Here is a 17,086-nt window from a genome sequence, read left to right as displayed (position 1 = left end):
ACAATCCCTAAGCCAAAACTCAGTGTAGATATGACACTTACTGGTTTTATGCTTGGAAACAATTGACATACTGTGTTTTTACTTATGAATTTTCATAACGTCGATAAAAACTAAAAAGTGTCATATCTCAAAACATGACTTTTGCAAATAACTGGCTATCTGCTTATGACAGCAGTGTATTAGTAGCAATTTTATGCACAGATGCTCTCGGATAAAACGTTTCACAGTAATTTGTGGTTAAAAACTCTTGACATCTTAATATGGTTTTGGTTTGTAACAAAACCTCTGATGTCACATATAATATCAGTAATTGAGATATCCTCTTGGGTCTTTTGTAATTTTTGCAATGTTGTATCATATAAAAAGAAATGAACGCATTCATTTCTATGGCTACGTCAAAAATTTTAGAATTTCAAATTTTTGTGGCCGCTTTAAGAAATATTGCTTTAATGTTTAAGCCGTATTAAAGTAATTTAAATAATTGTAAATATTAGTTAATATACAATGTAATATTAACTAACTAAAAAACGTAAATAATTTATAAAAATCAAAAAACATTGATAGTAAAAAGAAAGAAAGAAGAAGAAAAGCTGTGCCCAAAATCAGATTTATCCCTACTGATCTATTGGGTAAATAAAAATGCACGGATAAAAATTTTTTTAAAGCGACTAAAAAAATTTTTCATCTAAAAATTAAAATAAGAAGCGAAATTTGTAATTTGAGAGTGAATCATATAATTACAGAAAAAGGCTGATACACAAATTCTGATAGTATATTTGGATTCAGCGGGCAAAATTACATAAGAATCAGGTTAGTTCATGTTACAAAATCATTTTTGATCAAATGCTATTGAAATTATCTTAATTTTTTATTAAATACATTTATGGTGTCATTTGGCCATTTAAACATATTTATCTGCTCATAAAAATCTGCCCGTGCATCACAACTATGTGTATACATAAATTAAATATAGAAAAATAATTTTTAATTGTATAGTGAATTGTATAGAATATACACCGATGTGTTGAGAGTGTATGAATCTCCATTCGTCGAGCCTTCGTCTTCGTAGCTTTTCATCGCGCGTCCCTTACCAGGGGGCTTTCGCCGTCGGAATCGCATCGTCGCTCACGGCCAGTCGCGAATTCTTAAATTTGGCCTACTTGTAGCATCCAGCATCTGTACATACGCTATTGATCTCCGATCAATGAATTAATTTACAAAAAAAGATGAATTCACGGGCCCTTTACTGACAATATTTTGAGTATGTCCGATATTTGTAGACTAATGCTGGAATTCTGACCGTCGTCTCAACATCATCATTATCTGCAGCAGCCTGTTGTGGGCCCTGGCCTCTTCCACGGCCTGTCGCCATTCCTCCGCGACTCTTCTCCAGTCCGTCATGTCAATCGCTCTCGCGTCACTTTCCACACTATCCGGCCATTGTAATTTTTTATTTTTATGAATTGTACAATGTTTGATTTGCCATATAGCGCCTATAATTCAGCTCCAAATATCTTCCTTAATATTTTTTTCCTATTATCTCAACATAGACAAAGAAAATATCTAAATTTAAATCTCTACATAGAGGCGGAAACCGTCATTTTTATTCTGGAATAATTTTTAAAAATTCACCGATCACACCAAAAGGTGCCTTACTATAGTCCTTAAAATATAGCTTGATTAAAATAACAGCTGCCAAACTAATGTCACCAGTAATAGAAAATTACCGATCACTGACCATGTACCGATCAAATCGATTTTATCACTTTTTTTTCACGCAAACATGAAACTCTGTTTCTGAAAATTGATATAAAAACGCAAAAACAAGCCTATTATATGCCTATGTGTTTAAGACCAAACAATAAGACATTTATGCTTTTTTTCATGAACAACATCAAATGAATTATTTTTTTATTCGATCGATTTACATTGATCAATTTGTCCCATCTCTAATATTTTTGCAAAATGATGTAACCTTGTAAGAACGTTGTTAATAATTAGGTTTAGTTAAGTTTTAAAGCTGATTTTATATAATTATGTTGATTTATATGTCAAGCATTATATTCAAAAATTAATTAACATGCCAGATACAAATGATTTTTCATGTGTCAATATAAATCACTCCTTAGACGTTACTACAAAGTTATGTCTTCACTTTTGCTGACAGCTGTCATTACAATCAAGCTATATTTCAAGGACTTTAGTTTGTGAGAAAAACAAAAAAAAATACGCATACAAAATGGCTGAAAATTGGTAGATTAATTCTGTACCATTTAGGTAAAGAGATACATGTCACTAAAGTTTAAAATATGATTAAGTTTGCAGTTCCTCTCTTAAACGGTCTACGGAACATTGAGTGTAGATGTAAAAAAATATTTAATTCAATAATAAAATTGGTAAACGTTGTATAATTTAATAAATTTAGTTGAATTAAAAAAATTGGCATAAATTTTTGTATAAAATTATAAGATTCTGCATAATTACCTCAAATATGTCCATGTAATTGAATTTGTTTTAAACCAAACGGTTTGGGTAGGTAGGAAGAAATTGCCATATGCCATATAGTGATACGTTCCTCTTTACCTAAATGCCGCAGTATTATAAACATGTGTACCTATCTAGGAAAAATATGGGCTCTTACAACTGAAGGGCTTAAAAGCAAAAACGCCACTTTCCATGATCACTCTTTTTGGGAAGACCAACTAAACTAGTGGCGAAAATACTATTTCTAATAGTCTTTTCGCCACTGGTTTTGTCGGGTCTTCCCAAAAAGAGTGATCATGGACAGTGGCGTTTTTGCTTTCAATTCCCTAAATTCGAAATTCATATATTCCATGTATTTTTTTTTTTATCAAACCTCGTATTTCACACTCGGCGCTTGGCCATAGTGGCGAGCATTTTGTGGTGCAGCGCGGGCGTGGTGAACTCAAACTTATGGTGATGAGTGAAGTGACCTGCGCAGGTACGGCGAGGCGCCACGCCACAAAACACTCGTCATTAGAGAATTAAACTCTCTATAAAATATTCGCTAAAATAGTGAATTAGGTCATATGCGAAAGACTAGTTTTACAAATATTTAGTTATGAGAAATGGCTGACATTTTGTCTGATAAAACATTGAAACACTTAAGCCTCCTCACCACAAAAACTAGAAAAAAATATAAATTGTCATTTATAATCTTGTGACAATTTCAAATCAATTGAATCTCACAATAATTTCAAATCGATTGATTCTAAAAATGCTAATTAAATTGTGGCCTGTCGGCCTCAATAGGAATTTTACTTTCGTATAGCCCATAACGTTAGAATTAAATTACTTGTATTTTTTTTTTTTTTTCTATTTAAAATAAATGTTAAAAAATAATGACCGTAAATATGTAAATGAATTTATTTATTATGTTTGATTATATTCAAATATTTTTTTGTTAATTTTATATCGACAGAATTGATTCGAGTCATGGGTTATTTGTCGGGTCAGCGTCGAAATCACAATTGTCCAAAAAACATGATTTCAGGATGGAGATTTTAAGTTTAAAAAATGTATTATAAATCAATTTGTATTATGCTATTACAGCTTATGAATTAGTTAAATATTTTTTCTTTCTACACAATTTCGTATCGTCTGTCTCTCAAACTGGCCAAAATGCGGACTCGCGACTGGTCTGACGATTCGTAAAATGCCTAAAATTATGTTCCTAATGTAATCAATATAAATATGTACAGATGCTAAAAGGTGCGAGAGATTAAAATATTGTCATGTTTGTTTTGCCTCGTGTTGCATGCATCAGAAAACTGGTCAGAAGTTGACTCAAAAGAAAATGTGGTGTCGCTTACTACACAAATTGCTTGAAATCTTATATATGCACATACAAATAAATTCTACATCTTCAGTTTCAATTATGGGGATTGGCGGGCAGCGAAGCCCCACATTTTTTCCACCCCGCTCGATCTTCAGCGATCCTCTTCCTTGGCATATTTGCTCCAGAAAGTCTCGTCGAGGACGTCGTCTGCCAATCGATCCCTCATTCATCCTCTCCAGTATATTGTGCGGGAGATTTTCATGTGGCAGACCTGTTAGTTCTGCACGCCTTTCCGATGTGGTGTTTGAGAGGTGCCTGGTTTCTTTGATCCTGCTGAGAACCTCATAATTTGTAATGTGATCTCAAAGGAAATTATTTATCTATTAGATCTTTTTTGACCTCTCGCCTGTGAACCATGCCTCGCAACCGTGCATCGATATACTCCGGACATATATTTTGACTAATTTCTTGCGGAGCCTTAGGTCCATGTTGTTGTTAAAAATCACTAAAAACGGCTACAAAATTTCCTCAACATTATTTTGAGTACGTTCAAATGTTTGTAGACGAGGCTGGATTTCACTCCCTAGGGAGTTACGATTGAAAATTATTGCTCCGGAGAAGGAAAACATTTTAGTGAAGAGAATATGAAAGTTTGAGCATTTACATGGCTTATGAATTGTCATCGGCTGGTTTAAATGACGCTGTGTAACATTCACCATTCTCCTTATGTTTAAATATCCACATTTCCTTGACTCTTTCACCTGTTGCCTTTTGCGAGTGAATGCCCAGACTTCCAAATTCTCTTCTCAAAAATGTTTTCCCTCTCTGTTGCGATAATTTTCAGCAGAATTTCTTGGTCACTTTTCTGGTCCATGTAATCATAGGTGCGTTATTACGCAGGACTTGTAAAAATCTTGAGCCGTGCCAAATTCGCGTGTCTTTTCCGAATCCATAATTCATTCATGACCCCGTCGACTCAATTTTTTATTACGCGAGTGTAATAAGTATTTATGTAAAACCTTCCTAACCAAATCTGTTGTAAAATACATAATTATACAAACGATGCATACATGTGTAATGAATTGTAATAGAATTGTTGCACATTTTACAATAAAATGCATGAAAACATCTGTGTCTTTTATTTCTCTTATACTAAAGATGAAATTCATTTGAGTGAATTCAATGATCAAACAGCGGGTTATTACTGCAACAAGTTAACTTCGAAATTTCGTAGTTTCGAGTTGATAACTAAAACACATTTTTGTATTCTCCTTCATGAATGCTACATGAGCAGTTGTACATTCGAATCAAAACTCAAAAATTCTGATTTTGAAGTTACTAAGTTGTAGCAATAACAGCGCAAAATTGTTTCAATCTGCTAGCACTACAAAAATATTCCAATTTGTCTTAAAATAATGGTCTTTGACTCCTGTATACTACTGATAATAACTTATGGACTAGAGACAGCAACCCTTGCAGTAGTGTTAAAAATTAAAATGTACACGACAAATCATGGGACGGCAGATGCTCAGTGTGGGTCTCCGAGATTGAATAAGAAACTACGTGAGTAGACGGCGAAGCAATGTTGCTGATGTCGTGGACCGTGTGGCAAAACTAAAGTGGCAATGGGCAGGACATGTGGCCAGACAGGGGAAACCAGATGGGCGCCAGAAGACCGATGGCATTGTCTAGATAGCTGGTGGTGTCTGGATGCACAGGGGTCAAGACAGGAGTGGAAGGAGTTGGAAGAGGCCTTTATCCAGCAGTGGAGAGAGGAAGGCTGGAGAAGAAGTGTAATGTAATGTATTTGTACAAAAAAATTAACCAGTACTACGGTGAGATGTCCTGATTTTTATTTATTAAATACTTCACAAGAATACATTATATAATTAAATTAACAATGTATTCATTGATTTCAATTATTTATTGACAATTCTTGATGGAATTCCGATGTAATAACTTATATTTACATACAAGTTCAAATGTTGAGATCCGTACATTATGTAAGGCTGAGACAAGCATTATCGACGAAATCAAGAAAGGAGCTCTGCGCTGGTTTGGACATGTAGAACGAATGGACAGCGAAAGAACAGCTAAGAATATTTACAATGCGAATGTTGATAGGTGCAGAAATAGAGGAAGACTGAGAAAGACATGGGACGACCAAATCCAACAAATACTTGAAGATGGACATGTTAAAAGTCGGAATAATCGGCGCGCGTGCATGAGAAGATGTATGAATGTAGAGGAAGCGAGATCTGTATGCAAAGATAGAGTGATGTGGCGTTCTATCTTCTCTGCCTACCCTTACTGAGAAACAGCGTAACGGTTTGCTGTTGAAATGAAATTAAAATCTCTGCCTGATTTTTTTTAAAGAGAAGCCATTAAAGTAGGAAACACTCTTCGAGGATTCGGGCTCTATTTCACACAGAACCGCATTTTTCAATCCGCTCAAACACTGGATATTTTATACGCAATAATTTATTATTGTTACTGATATTCAACGTGAATTCGTAGTTTCATGTCTATTGTTCAAATAATTATCGTAATCATCGATTATATTACAATGTAAGTACAAAAAATAGTTATAATTAAATGTGTTTTAATTCATAGTTATTACAATGATGACGATGCATAAATTGAAAAATCGCCATAAACGTATCCTTACATTTTTTTTTCAATTATGCTTTCATACACAATTATAATAATAGTATCGTAGCATTTTTTTTTCAATTGTATTTATTCATTCATTCATTATTCCATGTCCGCTCCCCAATTGCAGCATATGGTGTCCACAAAGATCCTCCAAGCATCTCTGTTTGCTGCCAGCTCCTGTGCATCCTCCCAAGTCAGGTTCGCGTCCCATAGTTCTGACACGAACTGCTGTCGAACAGTCAGCAGTGGACGTCCAGGACGACGAGAACCTGATGCCTTGTAAAGTAGGCAAGCGTGGTTAAGGCTCTCAGGAGGCATCCGCAGCACATGGCCGAGCCAACCGTATCGCCTCTGCTTGATGACAGTTGTCACCGGAGTTTGCTTTAATTCCTCACAAAGTCAAACCACCGCACACCCAAGATTCTTCTGAGACACCTATTCTCAAAACTCAGAGTTTTGCTGTTTTGGGCCCTAGAGAGGTGCCACGATTCACATCCGTAGAGGAAAATAGGCGTTATATAGGCGGCATTTGGTTTTCACTGAGTAAATATCCCGTAACAATTTTCCGTAACATATACTCCCAGGTATTTGAAACTCTCGACCCTTTCGATGACTTGGTTCGACAGTCAGGGGATTTTGGGCATCGAGGCATGAAGTGTTACACAGTACATGGGTTTTTGCCAGATTGATTTTTAAACCCAGGATTTAAAAAAAAATTGTTTGATGTTTTATATAAATTATCCTTTCACTGTATAATATTTACCAATCTGAAGATGCTCATTAGAGGGTGAAAGCGCTAATTGGTCAAATAAATAAGTGGAAGTGTACCGAGTATTTTTAATTAGCAATTTAAATGTAAATATAAGTTAACATATTATAACAGAGATGAAAAACATTTTAGAGAAGGTAATATAGAAGTCTAGGCATCTACAGGGCTTATGACCTATCATTAGTTGGTTTAAGTGGCCACTTTACACGCTGTGTAACATCCACCATTGTGCTCATACTTGAACATCTATATTCCTTCAATTCATTAATCTGTTGATATTTGTGAAGTTAAAGAGAAGAAACCTTTATTTATGCGGGTGAGATTCATCTAATTGAATTATTTCACCTACATACTAGGCGATGCCTGAAAATATTATTTTTTCAATTTCTATACTTCTTCATGGACCAGGTAATTTATCAACAATATTTTGAGTTTGTCCAAATTTTTGTAGACAAGGACTGGATTCAACTCCCTGGGGAGCTGTTTATATTAACATATTACAAAAGAGATGAAGAACATTTAAGAGAAGGTAATATAGAAGTCTAGGCATCTACAGGGCTTATGACCTGTCAATGGCTGGTTCAAGTGGCCACTTTACACACTGTGTAACATTCACCATTCTGCCTATATTTTAACATCTATATTCCTTTAATTCTTTCATCTGTTGATGTGGAGTTAAAGAGCTGAAGTATTTGTGGAGTGTTTGTGAAGCTGAACTCCTCAGGGAGTTGAATCCAGTCCTTGTCTACAAAAATTTGGACAAACTCAAAATATTGTTGATAAATTACCTGGTCCATGAAGAAGTATAGAAATTAGAAAAATAATATTTTCAGGCGTTGCCTAGTATGTAGGTGAAATAATTCAATTTGATGAATCTCACCCGCATAAATAAAGGTTTCAGCTCTTTAACTTCACAAACATCAACAGATGAAAGAATTGAAGGAATATAGATGTTCAAATATAGGCAGAATGGTGAATGTTACACAGCGTGTAAAGTAGCCACTTAAACCAGCCATTGACAGGTCATAAGCCCTGTAGATGCCTAGACTTCTATATTACCTTCTCTTAAATGTTCTTCATCTCTGTTGTAATATGTTAATATAAACAGCTCCCTAGGGAGTTGAATCCAGTCCTTGTCTACAAAAATTTGGACAAACTCAAAATACTGTTGATAATTGGTATGTTTATTAGGGAAATTATTGCCGACACAATGTAGGCATTTAACAAAAGCAATAGATAATTGCTTTGTCATTTATCTGAATAGCTGAGCATTGTTATTATGAGCCATTGTCAAAAACATTTAATTCAAGTTAGTTAGAATACAACCATGCATATTGCAGTACTGTTTTTCATACTTTGTACAGGAGGTGTTCAAAGTAAATCGGTAAGATAAAAACATGCAATTATTTGACAACTCATGTTTAATTTAAACTGACGCAAAGACATTTCTATTTCATTGCACCTATTCGTACTTTAAATTTTAATTACTTCTAGAACATATTCATAGATTCCTTTAAATTTAATTATAATTTACATTGCGAAAATAATTAAGTTGTATCCTTAACCTAGCCAGACCAAAGAAGGGGATTCGAATCCCCCATAGACCGATTTTAATTCAATAACTCTAGTATTATTAAAGATATTTGCCCTATATTTTTTGTGATCGTGAAAATAACAGAGATAAGTATTTTTCTGCTATTGTTTTTAAATTTTCAAATTAATCAACATTAAAATAATAGAAATAACAAACAAAACAAACAACAAACAAACCATCACGCCGATTCTCCGTAGGGATGGGCAGAGAGTATAGAACGCCATATCACTCTATCTTGGCATACAGACCTTGATTCCTCTACATTTATACATCTTCTCATGCACGCACGCCGATTGTTCCTACTCTTGACATGTTTATCTTCAAGTATTTGATGGAATTGATCGTGCCATGTCTTTCTCGGTCTTCCTCGTTTTCCGCATCCATCAACATTCGCATCGTAGATCCTTTTAGCCGTTCTTTCGCTGTTCATTCGCTCTGCGTGTCCAAACCAACGCAGCACCCCTTTCTTGATTCTGTCGATAATGCATGTCTCAGCCTTACACGCTTCACGGATCTCGACATTTGTGCACCTATCATACATCGTTTTACCACACATTTGCCTGAGGGATCTCATTTTGACAGCATTCAACCTACTTTCATCATCATTTTTCCAATTCCATACTTCACTCCCATACATTAGAGTTGGCACTAGAACTCCGTAGTGAACTGCCAGTTTAGCCTTCTGTGATAGACATTTGTTTGCCAAATCCGAAAATAATATTTACCATGGATGGAAATCAAGTGCAAGCAGTAACGTCACAAAAAGATCTCGGAGTTGTGATTACTTGTGATCTTAAATAGGAATCCCATAGTATCCAAATTGTCAAACAAACGCATAAATTCCCTCTTATACTTAATAAGGAAAACATTCGCTCACATCACCCGAGATTTGTTGCTCAAAATTCATAAAACCTATGTTCGTCCACTCCTGGAGTATGCCTACCAAATTTGGAGTCCCTATTTTAAAAGACATAGAGTTGTTGGAGAAAGTCCAGAGAAGAGCAACTAAAATGGTAGTTTCTCTAAAAAATAAATCATACGAGGACCGCTTAAGGGAGCTCGGGTTAAGTTCACCGGAAGAGCGGAGGCAGCGTGGTGACTCGATTGAAACGTTCAAAATATTAACTGAGCAATATAATGTACCCAAGTTGAAATCAATGTTCATTACGAATGAAAACCGCCATCTCAGAGGTCATTCATTGAAACTTAACACTACCCCCTTCTCATCCAACCCCAGGAAGAACTTCCTGACAAACCGAGTCGTGGAGAAATGAAATGGCCTTCCCGAGAAAGTGATTGGTGCTAGTTCAGTGAATGTTAACTAGATGCACACAGCAATTTATAATGTTTAATAACCATGTGGTGATGATGTTTTCGTAATCGTGGTGTTTAAAAAGGCTGGATGATTGGTCCCGCGCTTTCGAGGCCTGGGCTGCAAGGGCCCTTAGGGTCGGCTCAACCCGGTTTTTGTGTCGGGGTTTTCCTTAGCCAAATGGAGATCGGTTTTGAGGTGCCGAAGACTCGCCTTCACCCCCTGTCGTTTGCTACAGTTAATACTGCATTGCCCGGTGGCCGCCACGGGGAGGCCGACAGTAGGATTTGCAGGATGGAGTATTTGTGCAGTATTTCATAGATACACCTTATTGGTGTCGGTGTATCCGCTGCTACCTAGCCTGCCGTTGACCACCAAACCCTAGTTGCCTCTTCTTTAAACCTGCGGGATCACGCTGTCCTGAAAGACCGTCAATGACGATCTTTAGACTTTATTCGGCGGAATTAAGGGGCGCTGGATTGACATGGGAAGAAGCGAGAGTGCTGGCTGGCGATAGGGTCTCCTGGAGGCACATGGTGATGTCCACATGCTCCACTTAGGAGCGGATGTAGAAAAGAAGAAGAAGAAGAATAACCATGTACACTTGATATACACGCATCAGCTTAAGAGCTGCTAGTGTATTATTAATAATAATAATAATTAAAACAAAAAAATTACAAAATACTAAAAGGGTCGATTTCACTATATTTACATTAGCATTCGGCAAACTAACAAAAATGAATAAAATACACGAATGAGTAAAATATATGTACGTGAAAACATGATTGCACGATCTTAAACACTTCTAATGTTTTATTTTCGTGACGCCATATACAAGTAGGCACTGGGGTCGTTTGGTCCCCCTGTTCGGATCATGTGTAATTTTTGGATGCTTAACTGGAACCGATCACAACTGGAATATGCATCGTCAGTCTGGAGCCCTTTGTACAACTGCAACTCTTTTAACTTGGAAAGAGTCCAGCGGAAGTTTTTACGCTACATACAGTTCAAAAAGGGTAACCCGTAAATTAAATTTTCTATCAAACTTTGATGTCTGAGTTGAGGTTACCATTGCTCTCCACCAGAAGGACAATTGCTGACATCACTCTAATCCACAAAGTGATAACCACCATAAGAGATTGCCCAGAATTACTGTCCCTTATAAACTTTCGTGTACCCACAAGGACCCCCAGACTCCGACACGTGTTCCAGTGCGAGTACAATAGGACAAACTTCACAAAACTTCACCCACCATTCTCCCCTCCCCTGGTGAGCATCCACGGAACAGCTAATAATTATGCAGAGCCGTTGGACTTCTGGTTGGCTCCACACCACTCCTGCTGCTAACAAATTAGCTATCCTTTCCATTGAATCGCCATCCCCTCAATTCTCCTCTTTTTGAATTCTTTTCATATTTACCTATTTCCTTGTTTTTTATAATGAACACATGAACACAATATCCTCTGATTTTACTAATGTCCGTACAATCAACTCTTTATTGCTCAACTGTTCGCCCTCTTCTAGAATATGCCTCCGTGGTCTGGTCCCCATTCTATGTCAATCGCATAAATCACATTGAATCAGTCCAACATCGCTTGCTTCGAAAAATAGCGTGGATGCTCGGACTAGAGAGAGATAATTATTCTTATGCTGAAATAGAGTCAATGTTAAATATTTCTAGTCTACAAAAACGTAGAACTAATATTGACTCCATATATATGTTCGGCAAACTAAATGGTATAATCGATGTTCCATCATTACTGGGACTAGTAAAATTCAATATTCCGACTCGTAGATTGAGAAACAATGAAGTACTGTTCATCGATCAGCCTAGAACAAACTATGGCCTAAATTCTCCAATGACCCGTCTTTGTCGTATTGTTAACTCGAGACAAGATCTGGACTTTTTTGGTTTGAGTTTACAACGATTTAAACGAGCACTAAATAAATAGTCCAGATCTTGTCTCGATGTTCCTTATATTTGTCAATGCTTCTTTCTTTTTTTTTTTATGTTTTAAGCTATTCTTTTATTGTAATATTTAAACCTTATAAATTGTATACATGGACAATGTCCGTTAATAAATAAATAAATAAATTAGTAAAATAATTATAATTCTACACTATTTCAATTGCCATAATACTTTATGTACTTCTTAATGAAATATTGTAAGAACTGGGCGTTTATAAATTAACAAATAAATACATTTCAGCGTAAAGTATTACTGGATTGGGACAGGTTCACTTCATGCCCCGACTTTGTGAACAAGGAGATGAACATGAGTACGGTACAAGTGTTTAGGGATGCGAACAGTATTGCTCTGAAGGGGGTGGCCCGAGTGTTGGTTGACATCCTCCACGGACCTTTTAAGGTAGTATTACTCACAAATACTCATTACGAGGGTTGCCTTTTATACTTGGGGATTATAGAAAAACAATTATTTTTTTTAATCGAAAATGTCTTTATCGTTTTTCGAAATATTCTCCACGATGATCAATACACTTTTGAATCCGTTTGAACCAATTTTTTAAGCACTTTTGCCACTCAGACTGAGGTACCTTGCTGACCTCCCATTTTTTTTTCTTATTTCTGCGAAGATTTCTGACAAACAAATGGTTGTGTAGCATTCAGAATTGATTGTTTTATGTTTTGCCAAAGGTACGGTTGCGACCTGTTCAGTTTTTCTGAAAAAACAGGGGACCATTAGTTTTGAAGTGCTTCGTCCGCGAAGAACTTTTATTGGATTTCGCTCATCTTGAAACACTCATACCGCTGACTGCTGTTTCGTTTTGACGTCGTACGAATATATCCGAGATTCGTCACCTGTCACGATGTTATAGACATGCTTTAAGCTGCTCGCTTAAAATTAATATAATAATAACAAAAGCTAAGATAAAACAAATACACCCAAGTAAATATAAAAAGGGGGATTTTAAAAATCCAAATCTTTACTAAATCAAATCGGTTTCAAACCAACATTTAATTTGATGAAATATTTATTTTTAGTGTTTTGTTAAATGCCAGGTTTTGTATGTCAGGTCGCTACGCAGATAAATCGCATGATGGGGGCCGGCAGCTACCCAATGTTGACATACGAGATCCCCGATCTGTGTGACAAGATCAGGCTAAAGGGGTCCAGCTGGGAGCCGTATGTGGAGAACTTGAGGCCGATTCCTCCTGCGAAATGTCCTCTATACAAGGTAGGTATATTTAAAGCAACAAGAAGTGCATATTTTTTTATATTTTTTGCTAAGTTAATCAATGTACAACAGGGTTATGAATTATGAAATCAAAATGTCCGCTCCCAGCTCCCTTTTACTCCTTCTTGTGGATCAGGGTCGGTGCTATGTGGGCTCCTGATGTCACTGCGACCCGTGTAGATCTACTGTGGCGGGTCCCCGTAAATTAGTTCTCCCCCTTCCAAGCCCAGATCCTTGAAGTATCGGGTTATAACGTAAGAGGCGAGCGCTCTAACATCCTCAGGTTAAACCTGTGGTCCCCGAAGATGTCGACTTTTTTGTGATGTCACAAAATAATCCCTTTTACTTACATATTACAGGGGTCGGCACTCGAAGTATTACTAATTAAAAATTCTCTAATTTTATCAATAAAGATCTTTTAAATTTACAAATTTCAGTATAGTGTAAAAAACATTTCAATAAAAAAAAAAATGTTATTGTTCGATGTAGCCGCCTTTAGCGCGGATAAAAGCATCGAGTCTGTCTAAGAAGGCTTCACACGCTGCACAAATGTAGGCTGATGGTATTCGGTAAAATTCTCGGCGAAGAGCCATCTTTAAGGCGTCGACCGTCTCATATTTTTTAGCTGATGCTTTGGCCTCTCAAATGGACGATATGGAAAAGTCCATTGGGTTTAATTCCGGGGAATATGGAGTCCACTGTTGCGATGAAATGAAGCTGGGACCTTTTTCTTGTAAAAAAACGTTGAAATATCTAATGGTTTCTGCCAAATTTTTTACGTGTCCAAGCTAACAACGCATCAATTAAAATCTTTTCACGGTAGATTTGATGATTTACCTTTACGCCCTGTTCAATGAAAACGGGTGGTGAGCATCCTGTGGCAGTTACCGCGGCCCAAACCATTACTGATGCAGGTGCTTGCTTTCGCAGAGCAATTACCTGGTGCAAATTGTCTTTTGATTTGCACTGTAACCATACACGATCGTTTAGTTTGTTTACATATTGCTGAACTGTAAAAAAATTTTCATCAGAAAAGACCAAATTTTTTAGCTCGCCACCAACGTGCAAGTGTTTTACCACCTTTGCTCTTGCTAGGCCAACTGCCTTTTGTGCGGGCGTTATATCTTGCACTTTTTGTAAATATAAATTGTAGGGCTTCAATCGTAGTTCATTTTATGCTACGAGCAGACGCATTGAGATTTTTAGCCAATTGAACTGCGCTCTGCGTGAATTACGTTGAATTCTGGCCTTCACCTTTCGAACCATTTCTGTCGATGTCGCTGTTTTTGGATGTCCACCTCCATGGCGTTTTTTTTTATGCTACCAGTATTATTGTAACGTGAAATGGTCCGATACACCAACATTTTATTCACATGTAAATGTCGTAGCTCGTTAATAATGGCTGGTTGCAAGTTTCCAGCCGAATACAGAGCAATAACACTGTTGAGTTTGAATTCCATTTCGATAACTTTTTTTAGCTGTGACGTAAAGCGGTATGCTTCGGTAGAATTATTAACAATATAACAGACCGCAAAATATGAGCGCACTGTCATTAGCCGTTTGGTTGCTACAGCTGCGTGAAGTTGGTAACACTTCGAGCGCCTCCCCCTCTATATTTATTTATTTTCAGTTCACAAACAGTAAAAGATATCACAATATAAATACAATTTATAAAATAAAAAATAATAACACTAAACATCTTTCACCAATTATATGTGAACACCAGAAGTCACAAAAGAAAAATTTAAAATTATATAAAGACCAAAATTTAGTTTTCATTATATGTTATTAAAGCAGTTATTAGAATTTATATAAGATTAATTTTAATAAAATTTTATTTAAGATAGATGCAATTTATACATTCGAATATAATTTTACAAGATTATAATAATTTAACTATTACGTTAATTAAATTATGATCTGAATTTGTTGCAACAGAGAAAAAATATTTTGAGAAGGGAATATGGGAGTCTAAGCATTTACAGGGCTTATGACCTGTCATTAGTTGGTTTAAATGGTCACTTTACACACTAATATTCATAATTCTGCCTATATTCAAACATATTCCCTTCTTTCCCTCTCTGTTGCAACAAATTTAGATATGAATAACTTCCTAGTGAGGAAATCCAGCCTGTTTACAAACACTTGGACACACTGGAACATTGTTGAAAGTTATGATTTAATCCTGGTGGGTTTTTGCAGGCGGATTACGACGTGAGTGGCGTGAAGGCAGATTTGAACACCGTGGAGCTGACGAGGGAACTGATCGGCCGATACACGGCCACTATAGAATTTTTCCGACCAATGGACGAAGCCCGCTCCCCGCACTCGGTACTGGCCTCCCCAAATATACGGTTCGGGTGCTACCAGATGCAGTTCCAAGTCTTTAGCGAATAGATTTCTTATGGTATTGACATTTTTGGAATATTTCTTGATAAAACAATATAATTTACATTAACGACATACTACACAGTGACATAATGGGAAAAAAAACAATCTATGCAGACGACTTAGGAATTTTATATGAAAACAAAAATGACATTGAAACGACTAAAACCATCAACTATGACGTGCAAAAACTATTAGAATGGACAAACAAAAACTTCTTAACACTAAATGCCAAGAAATGCAATATAATACATTTCCAAACACAAAAGAAGAACCATAACATGAACATAAAAATAAACAACGAAACTCTTAAAGAACTAGAACATGTGACTTACCTAGGACTCAGAATGGACAGACAATTAAAATAGACAAAACACATAGACGGACTCACTAAAGTAATGGCATCACTACATAGCCTCTTCTACAAAATTAAAGATTTTATACCAAGAAAGGAAAAAATTATGATGTACGAAGCCTATGTCAAAAGTAAATTGAGTTACATGATCGCCTTCTGGGGGACTGGTAACAAGACAGACATAACAAGAATACAAAGACAACAAAATAAAATTCTTAAACTAACATACAACCTACCCTACCTGACCTCTACGACTGAACTGTACAAAAAAACACACCAGTTTGACATAAACTACTTGACTAAAATTGAGACCTTAAGAATTGTGCACAAAATAACACTGGGAAACATACAAGACGACGACATAATATTAGTCAAAAATGCTGACATACACAAATATAACACCAGACAACAACACTATCATATTGAAAAAGCAAAGACAAACACAGGACAGTCAAAAATACTACATAATGGACTTAAACACTACAACGACTTACCTTACTACTTAAAAACTTTTACTGGAGACAAATTTAAAATCAATCTGAAAAAGCACATGATGACTGAACTAACTAGACTAGACTAGACAATATAAAACTTCTAGTGTAACCCTAACGGGTTTTTTAAAATTGTAAATAAATAAATTTAAAAAGAACTCCGATTTTTTTTATTTTCGTCTTCCAAACCGGATAACATATGTTATTTTTCAAGATAATAAACATATTGTATAATAAACTCTGTTGGCTTATGTATAAATCACTACACAACTCTGCTCCGGAATATCTAAGAGAAATAGTTCACTTTAGACACTGTGTAACATTCACCATTCTGCTAATATGAATAAATCCCTAGGGAGGAAATCTAGCCAGTCTGTAAGCATTTGGACATACTCAAACATTGTTGAATTAACCACCTGGTAAAAGAAGAAGTATAACAATTGGAAAATTGTTTTCAGGCGTTGCCCAGTAGGTGATTTGGTTCAGCCGGATGAATCTCACCTGCGTGATAAAGGTTTCAGCTCT

The 17,086-nt window shown here is 36.1% G+C and overlaps 1 protein-coding gene across 1 annotated transcript; it reads left to right on the top strand.

The window, feature by feature from the left end:
* The first annotated feature begins 8,541 nt into the window (after positions 1 to 8,541).
* Positions 8,542 to 16,013, top strand: LOC148275773 (uncharacterized). The gene is made up of 4 exons (XM_088235218.1): positions 8,542 to 8,607; positions 12,340 to 12,498; positions 13,166 to 13,327; positions 15,530 to 16,013. The coding sequence occupies exons 1-4, from the start codon at positions 8,551 to 8,553 to the stop codon at positions 15,722 to 15,724; spliced, it is 573 nt and encodes a 190-aa protein (XP_088091344.1). The 5' UTR covers positions 8,542 to 8,550; the 3' UTR covers positions 15,725 to 16,013.
* Positions 16,014 to 17,086: the final 1,073 nt, after the last annotated feature.

This window comes from Micrasema longulum, unplaced genomic scaffold (genome assembly GCF_059751315.1).
Source record: "Micrasema longulum isolate JH-2025_06_02 unplaced genomic scaffold, ASM5975131v1 h1tg001344l, whole genome shotgun sequence".
Lineage (NCBI taxonomy): Eukaryota > Metazoa > Arthropoda > Insecta > Trichoptera > Brachycentridae > Micrasema > Micrasema longulum.
Note: the sequence above shows the minus strand (reverse complement) of the source record. Positions and strands in the feature narration are given on the sequence as shown.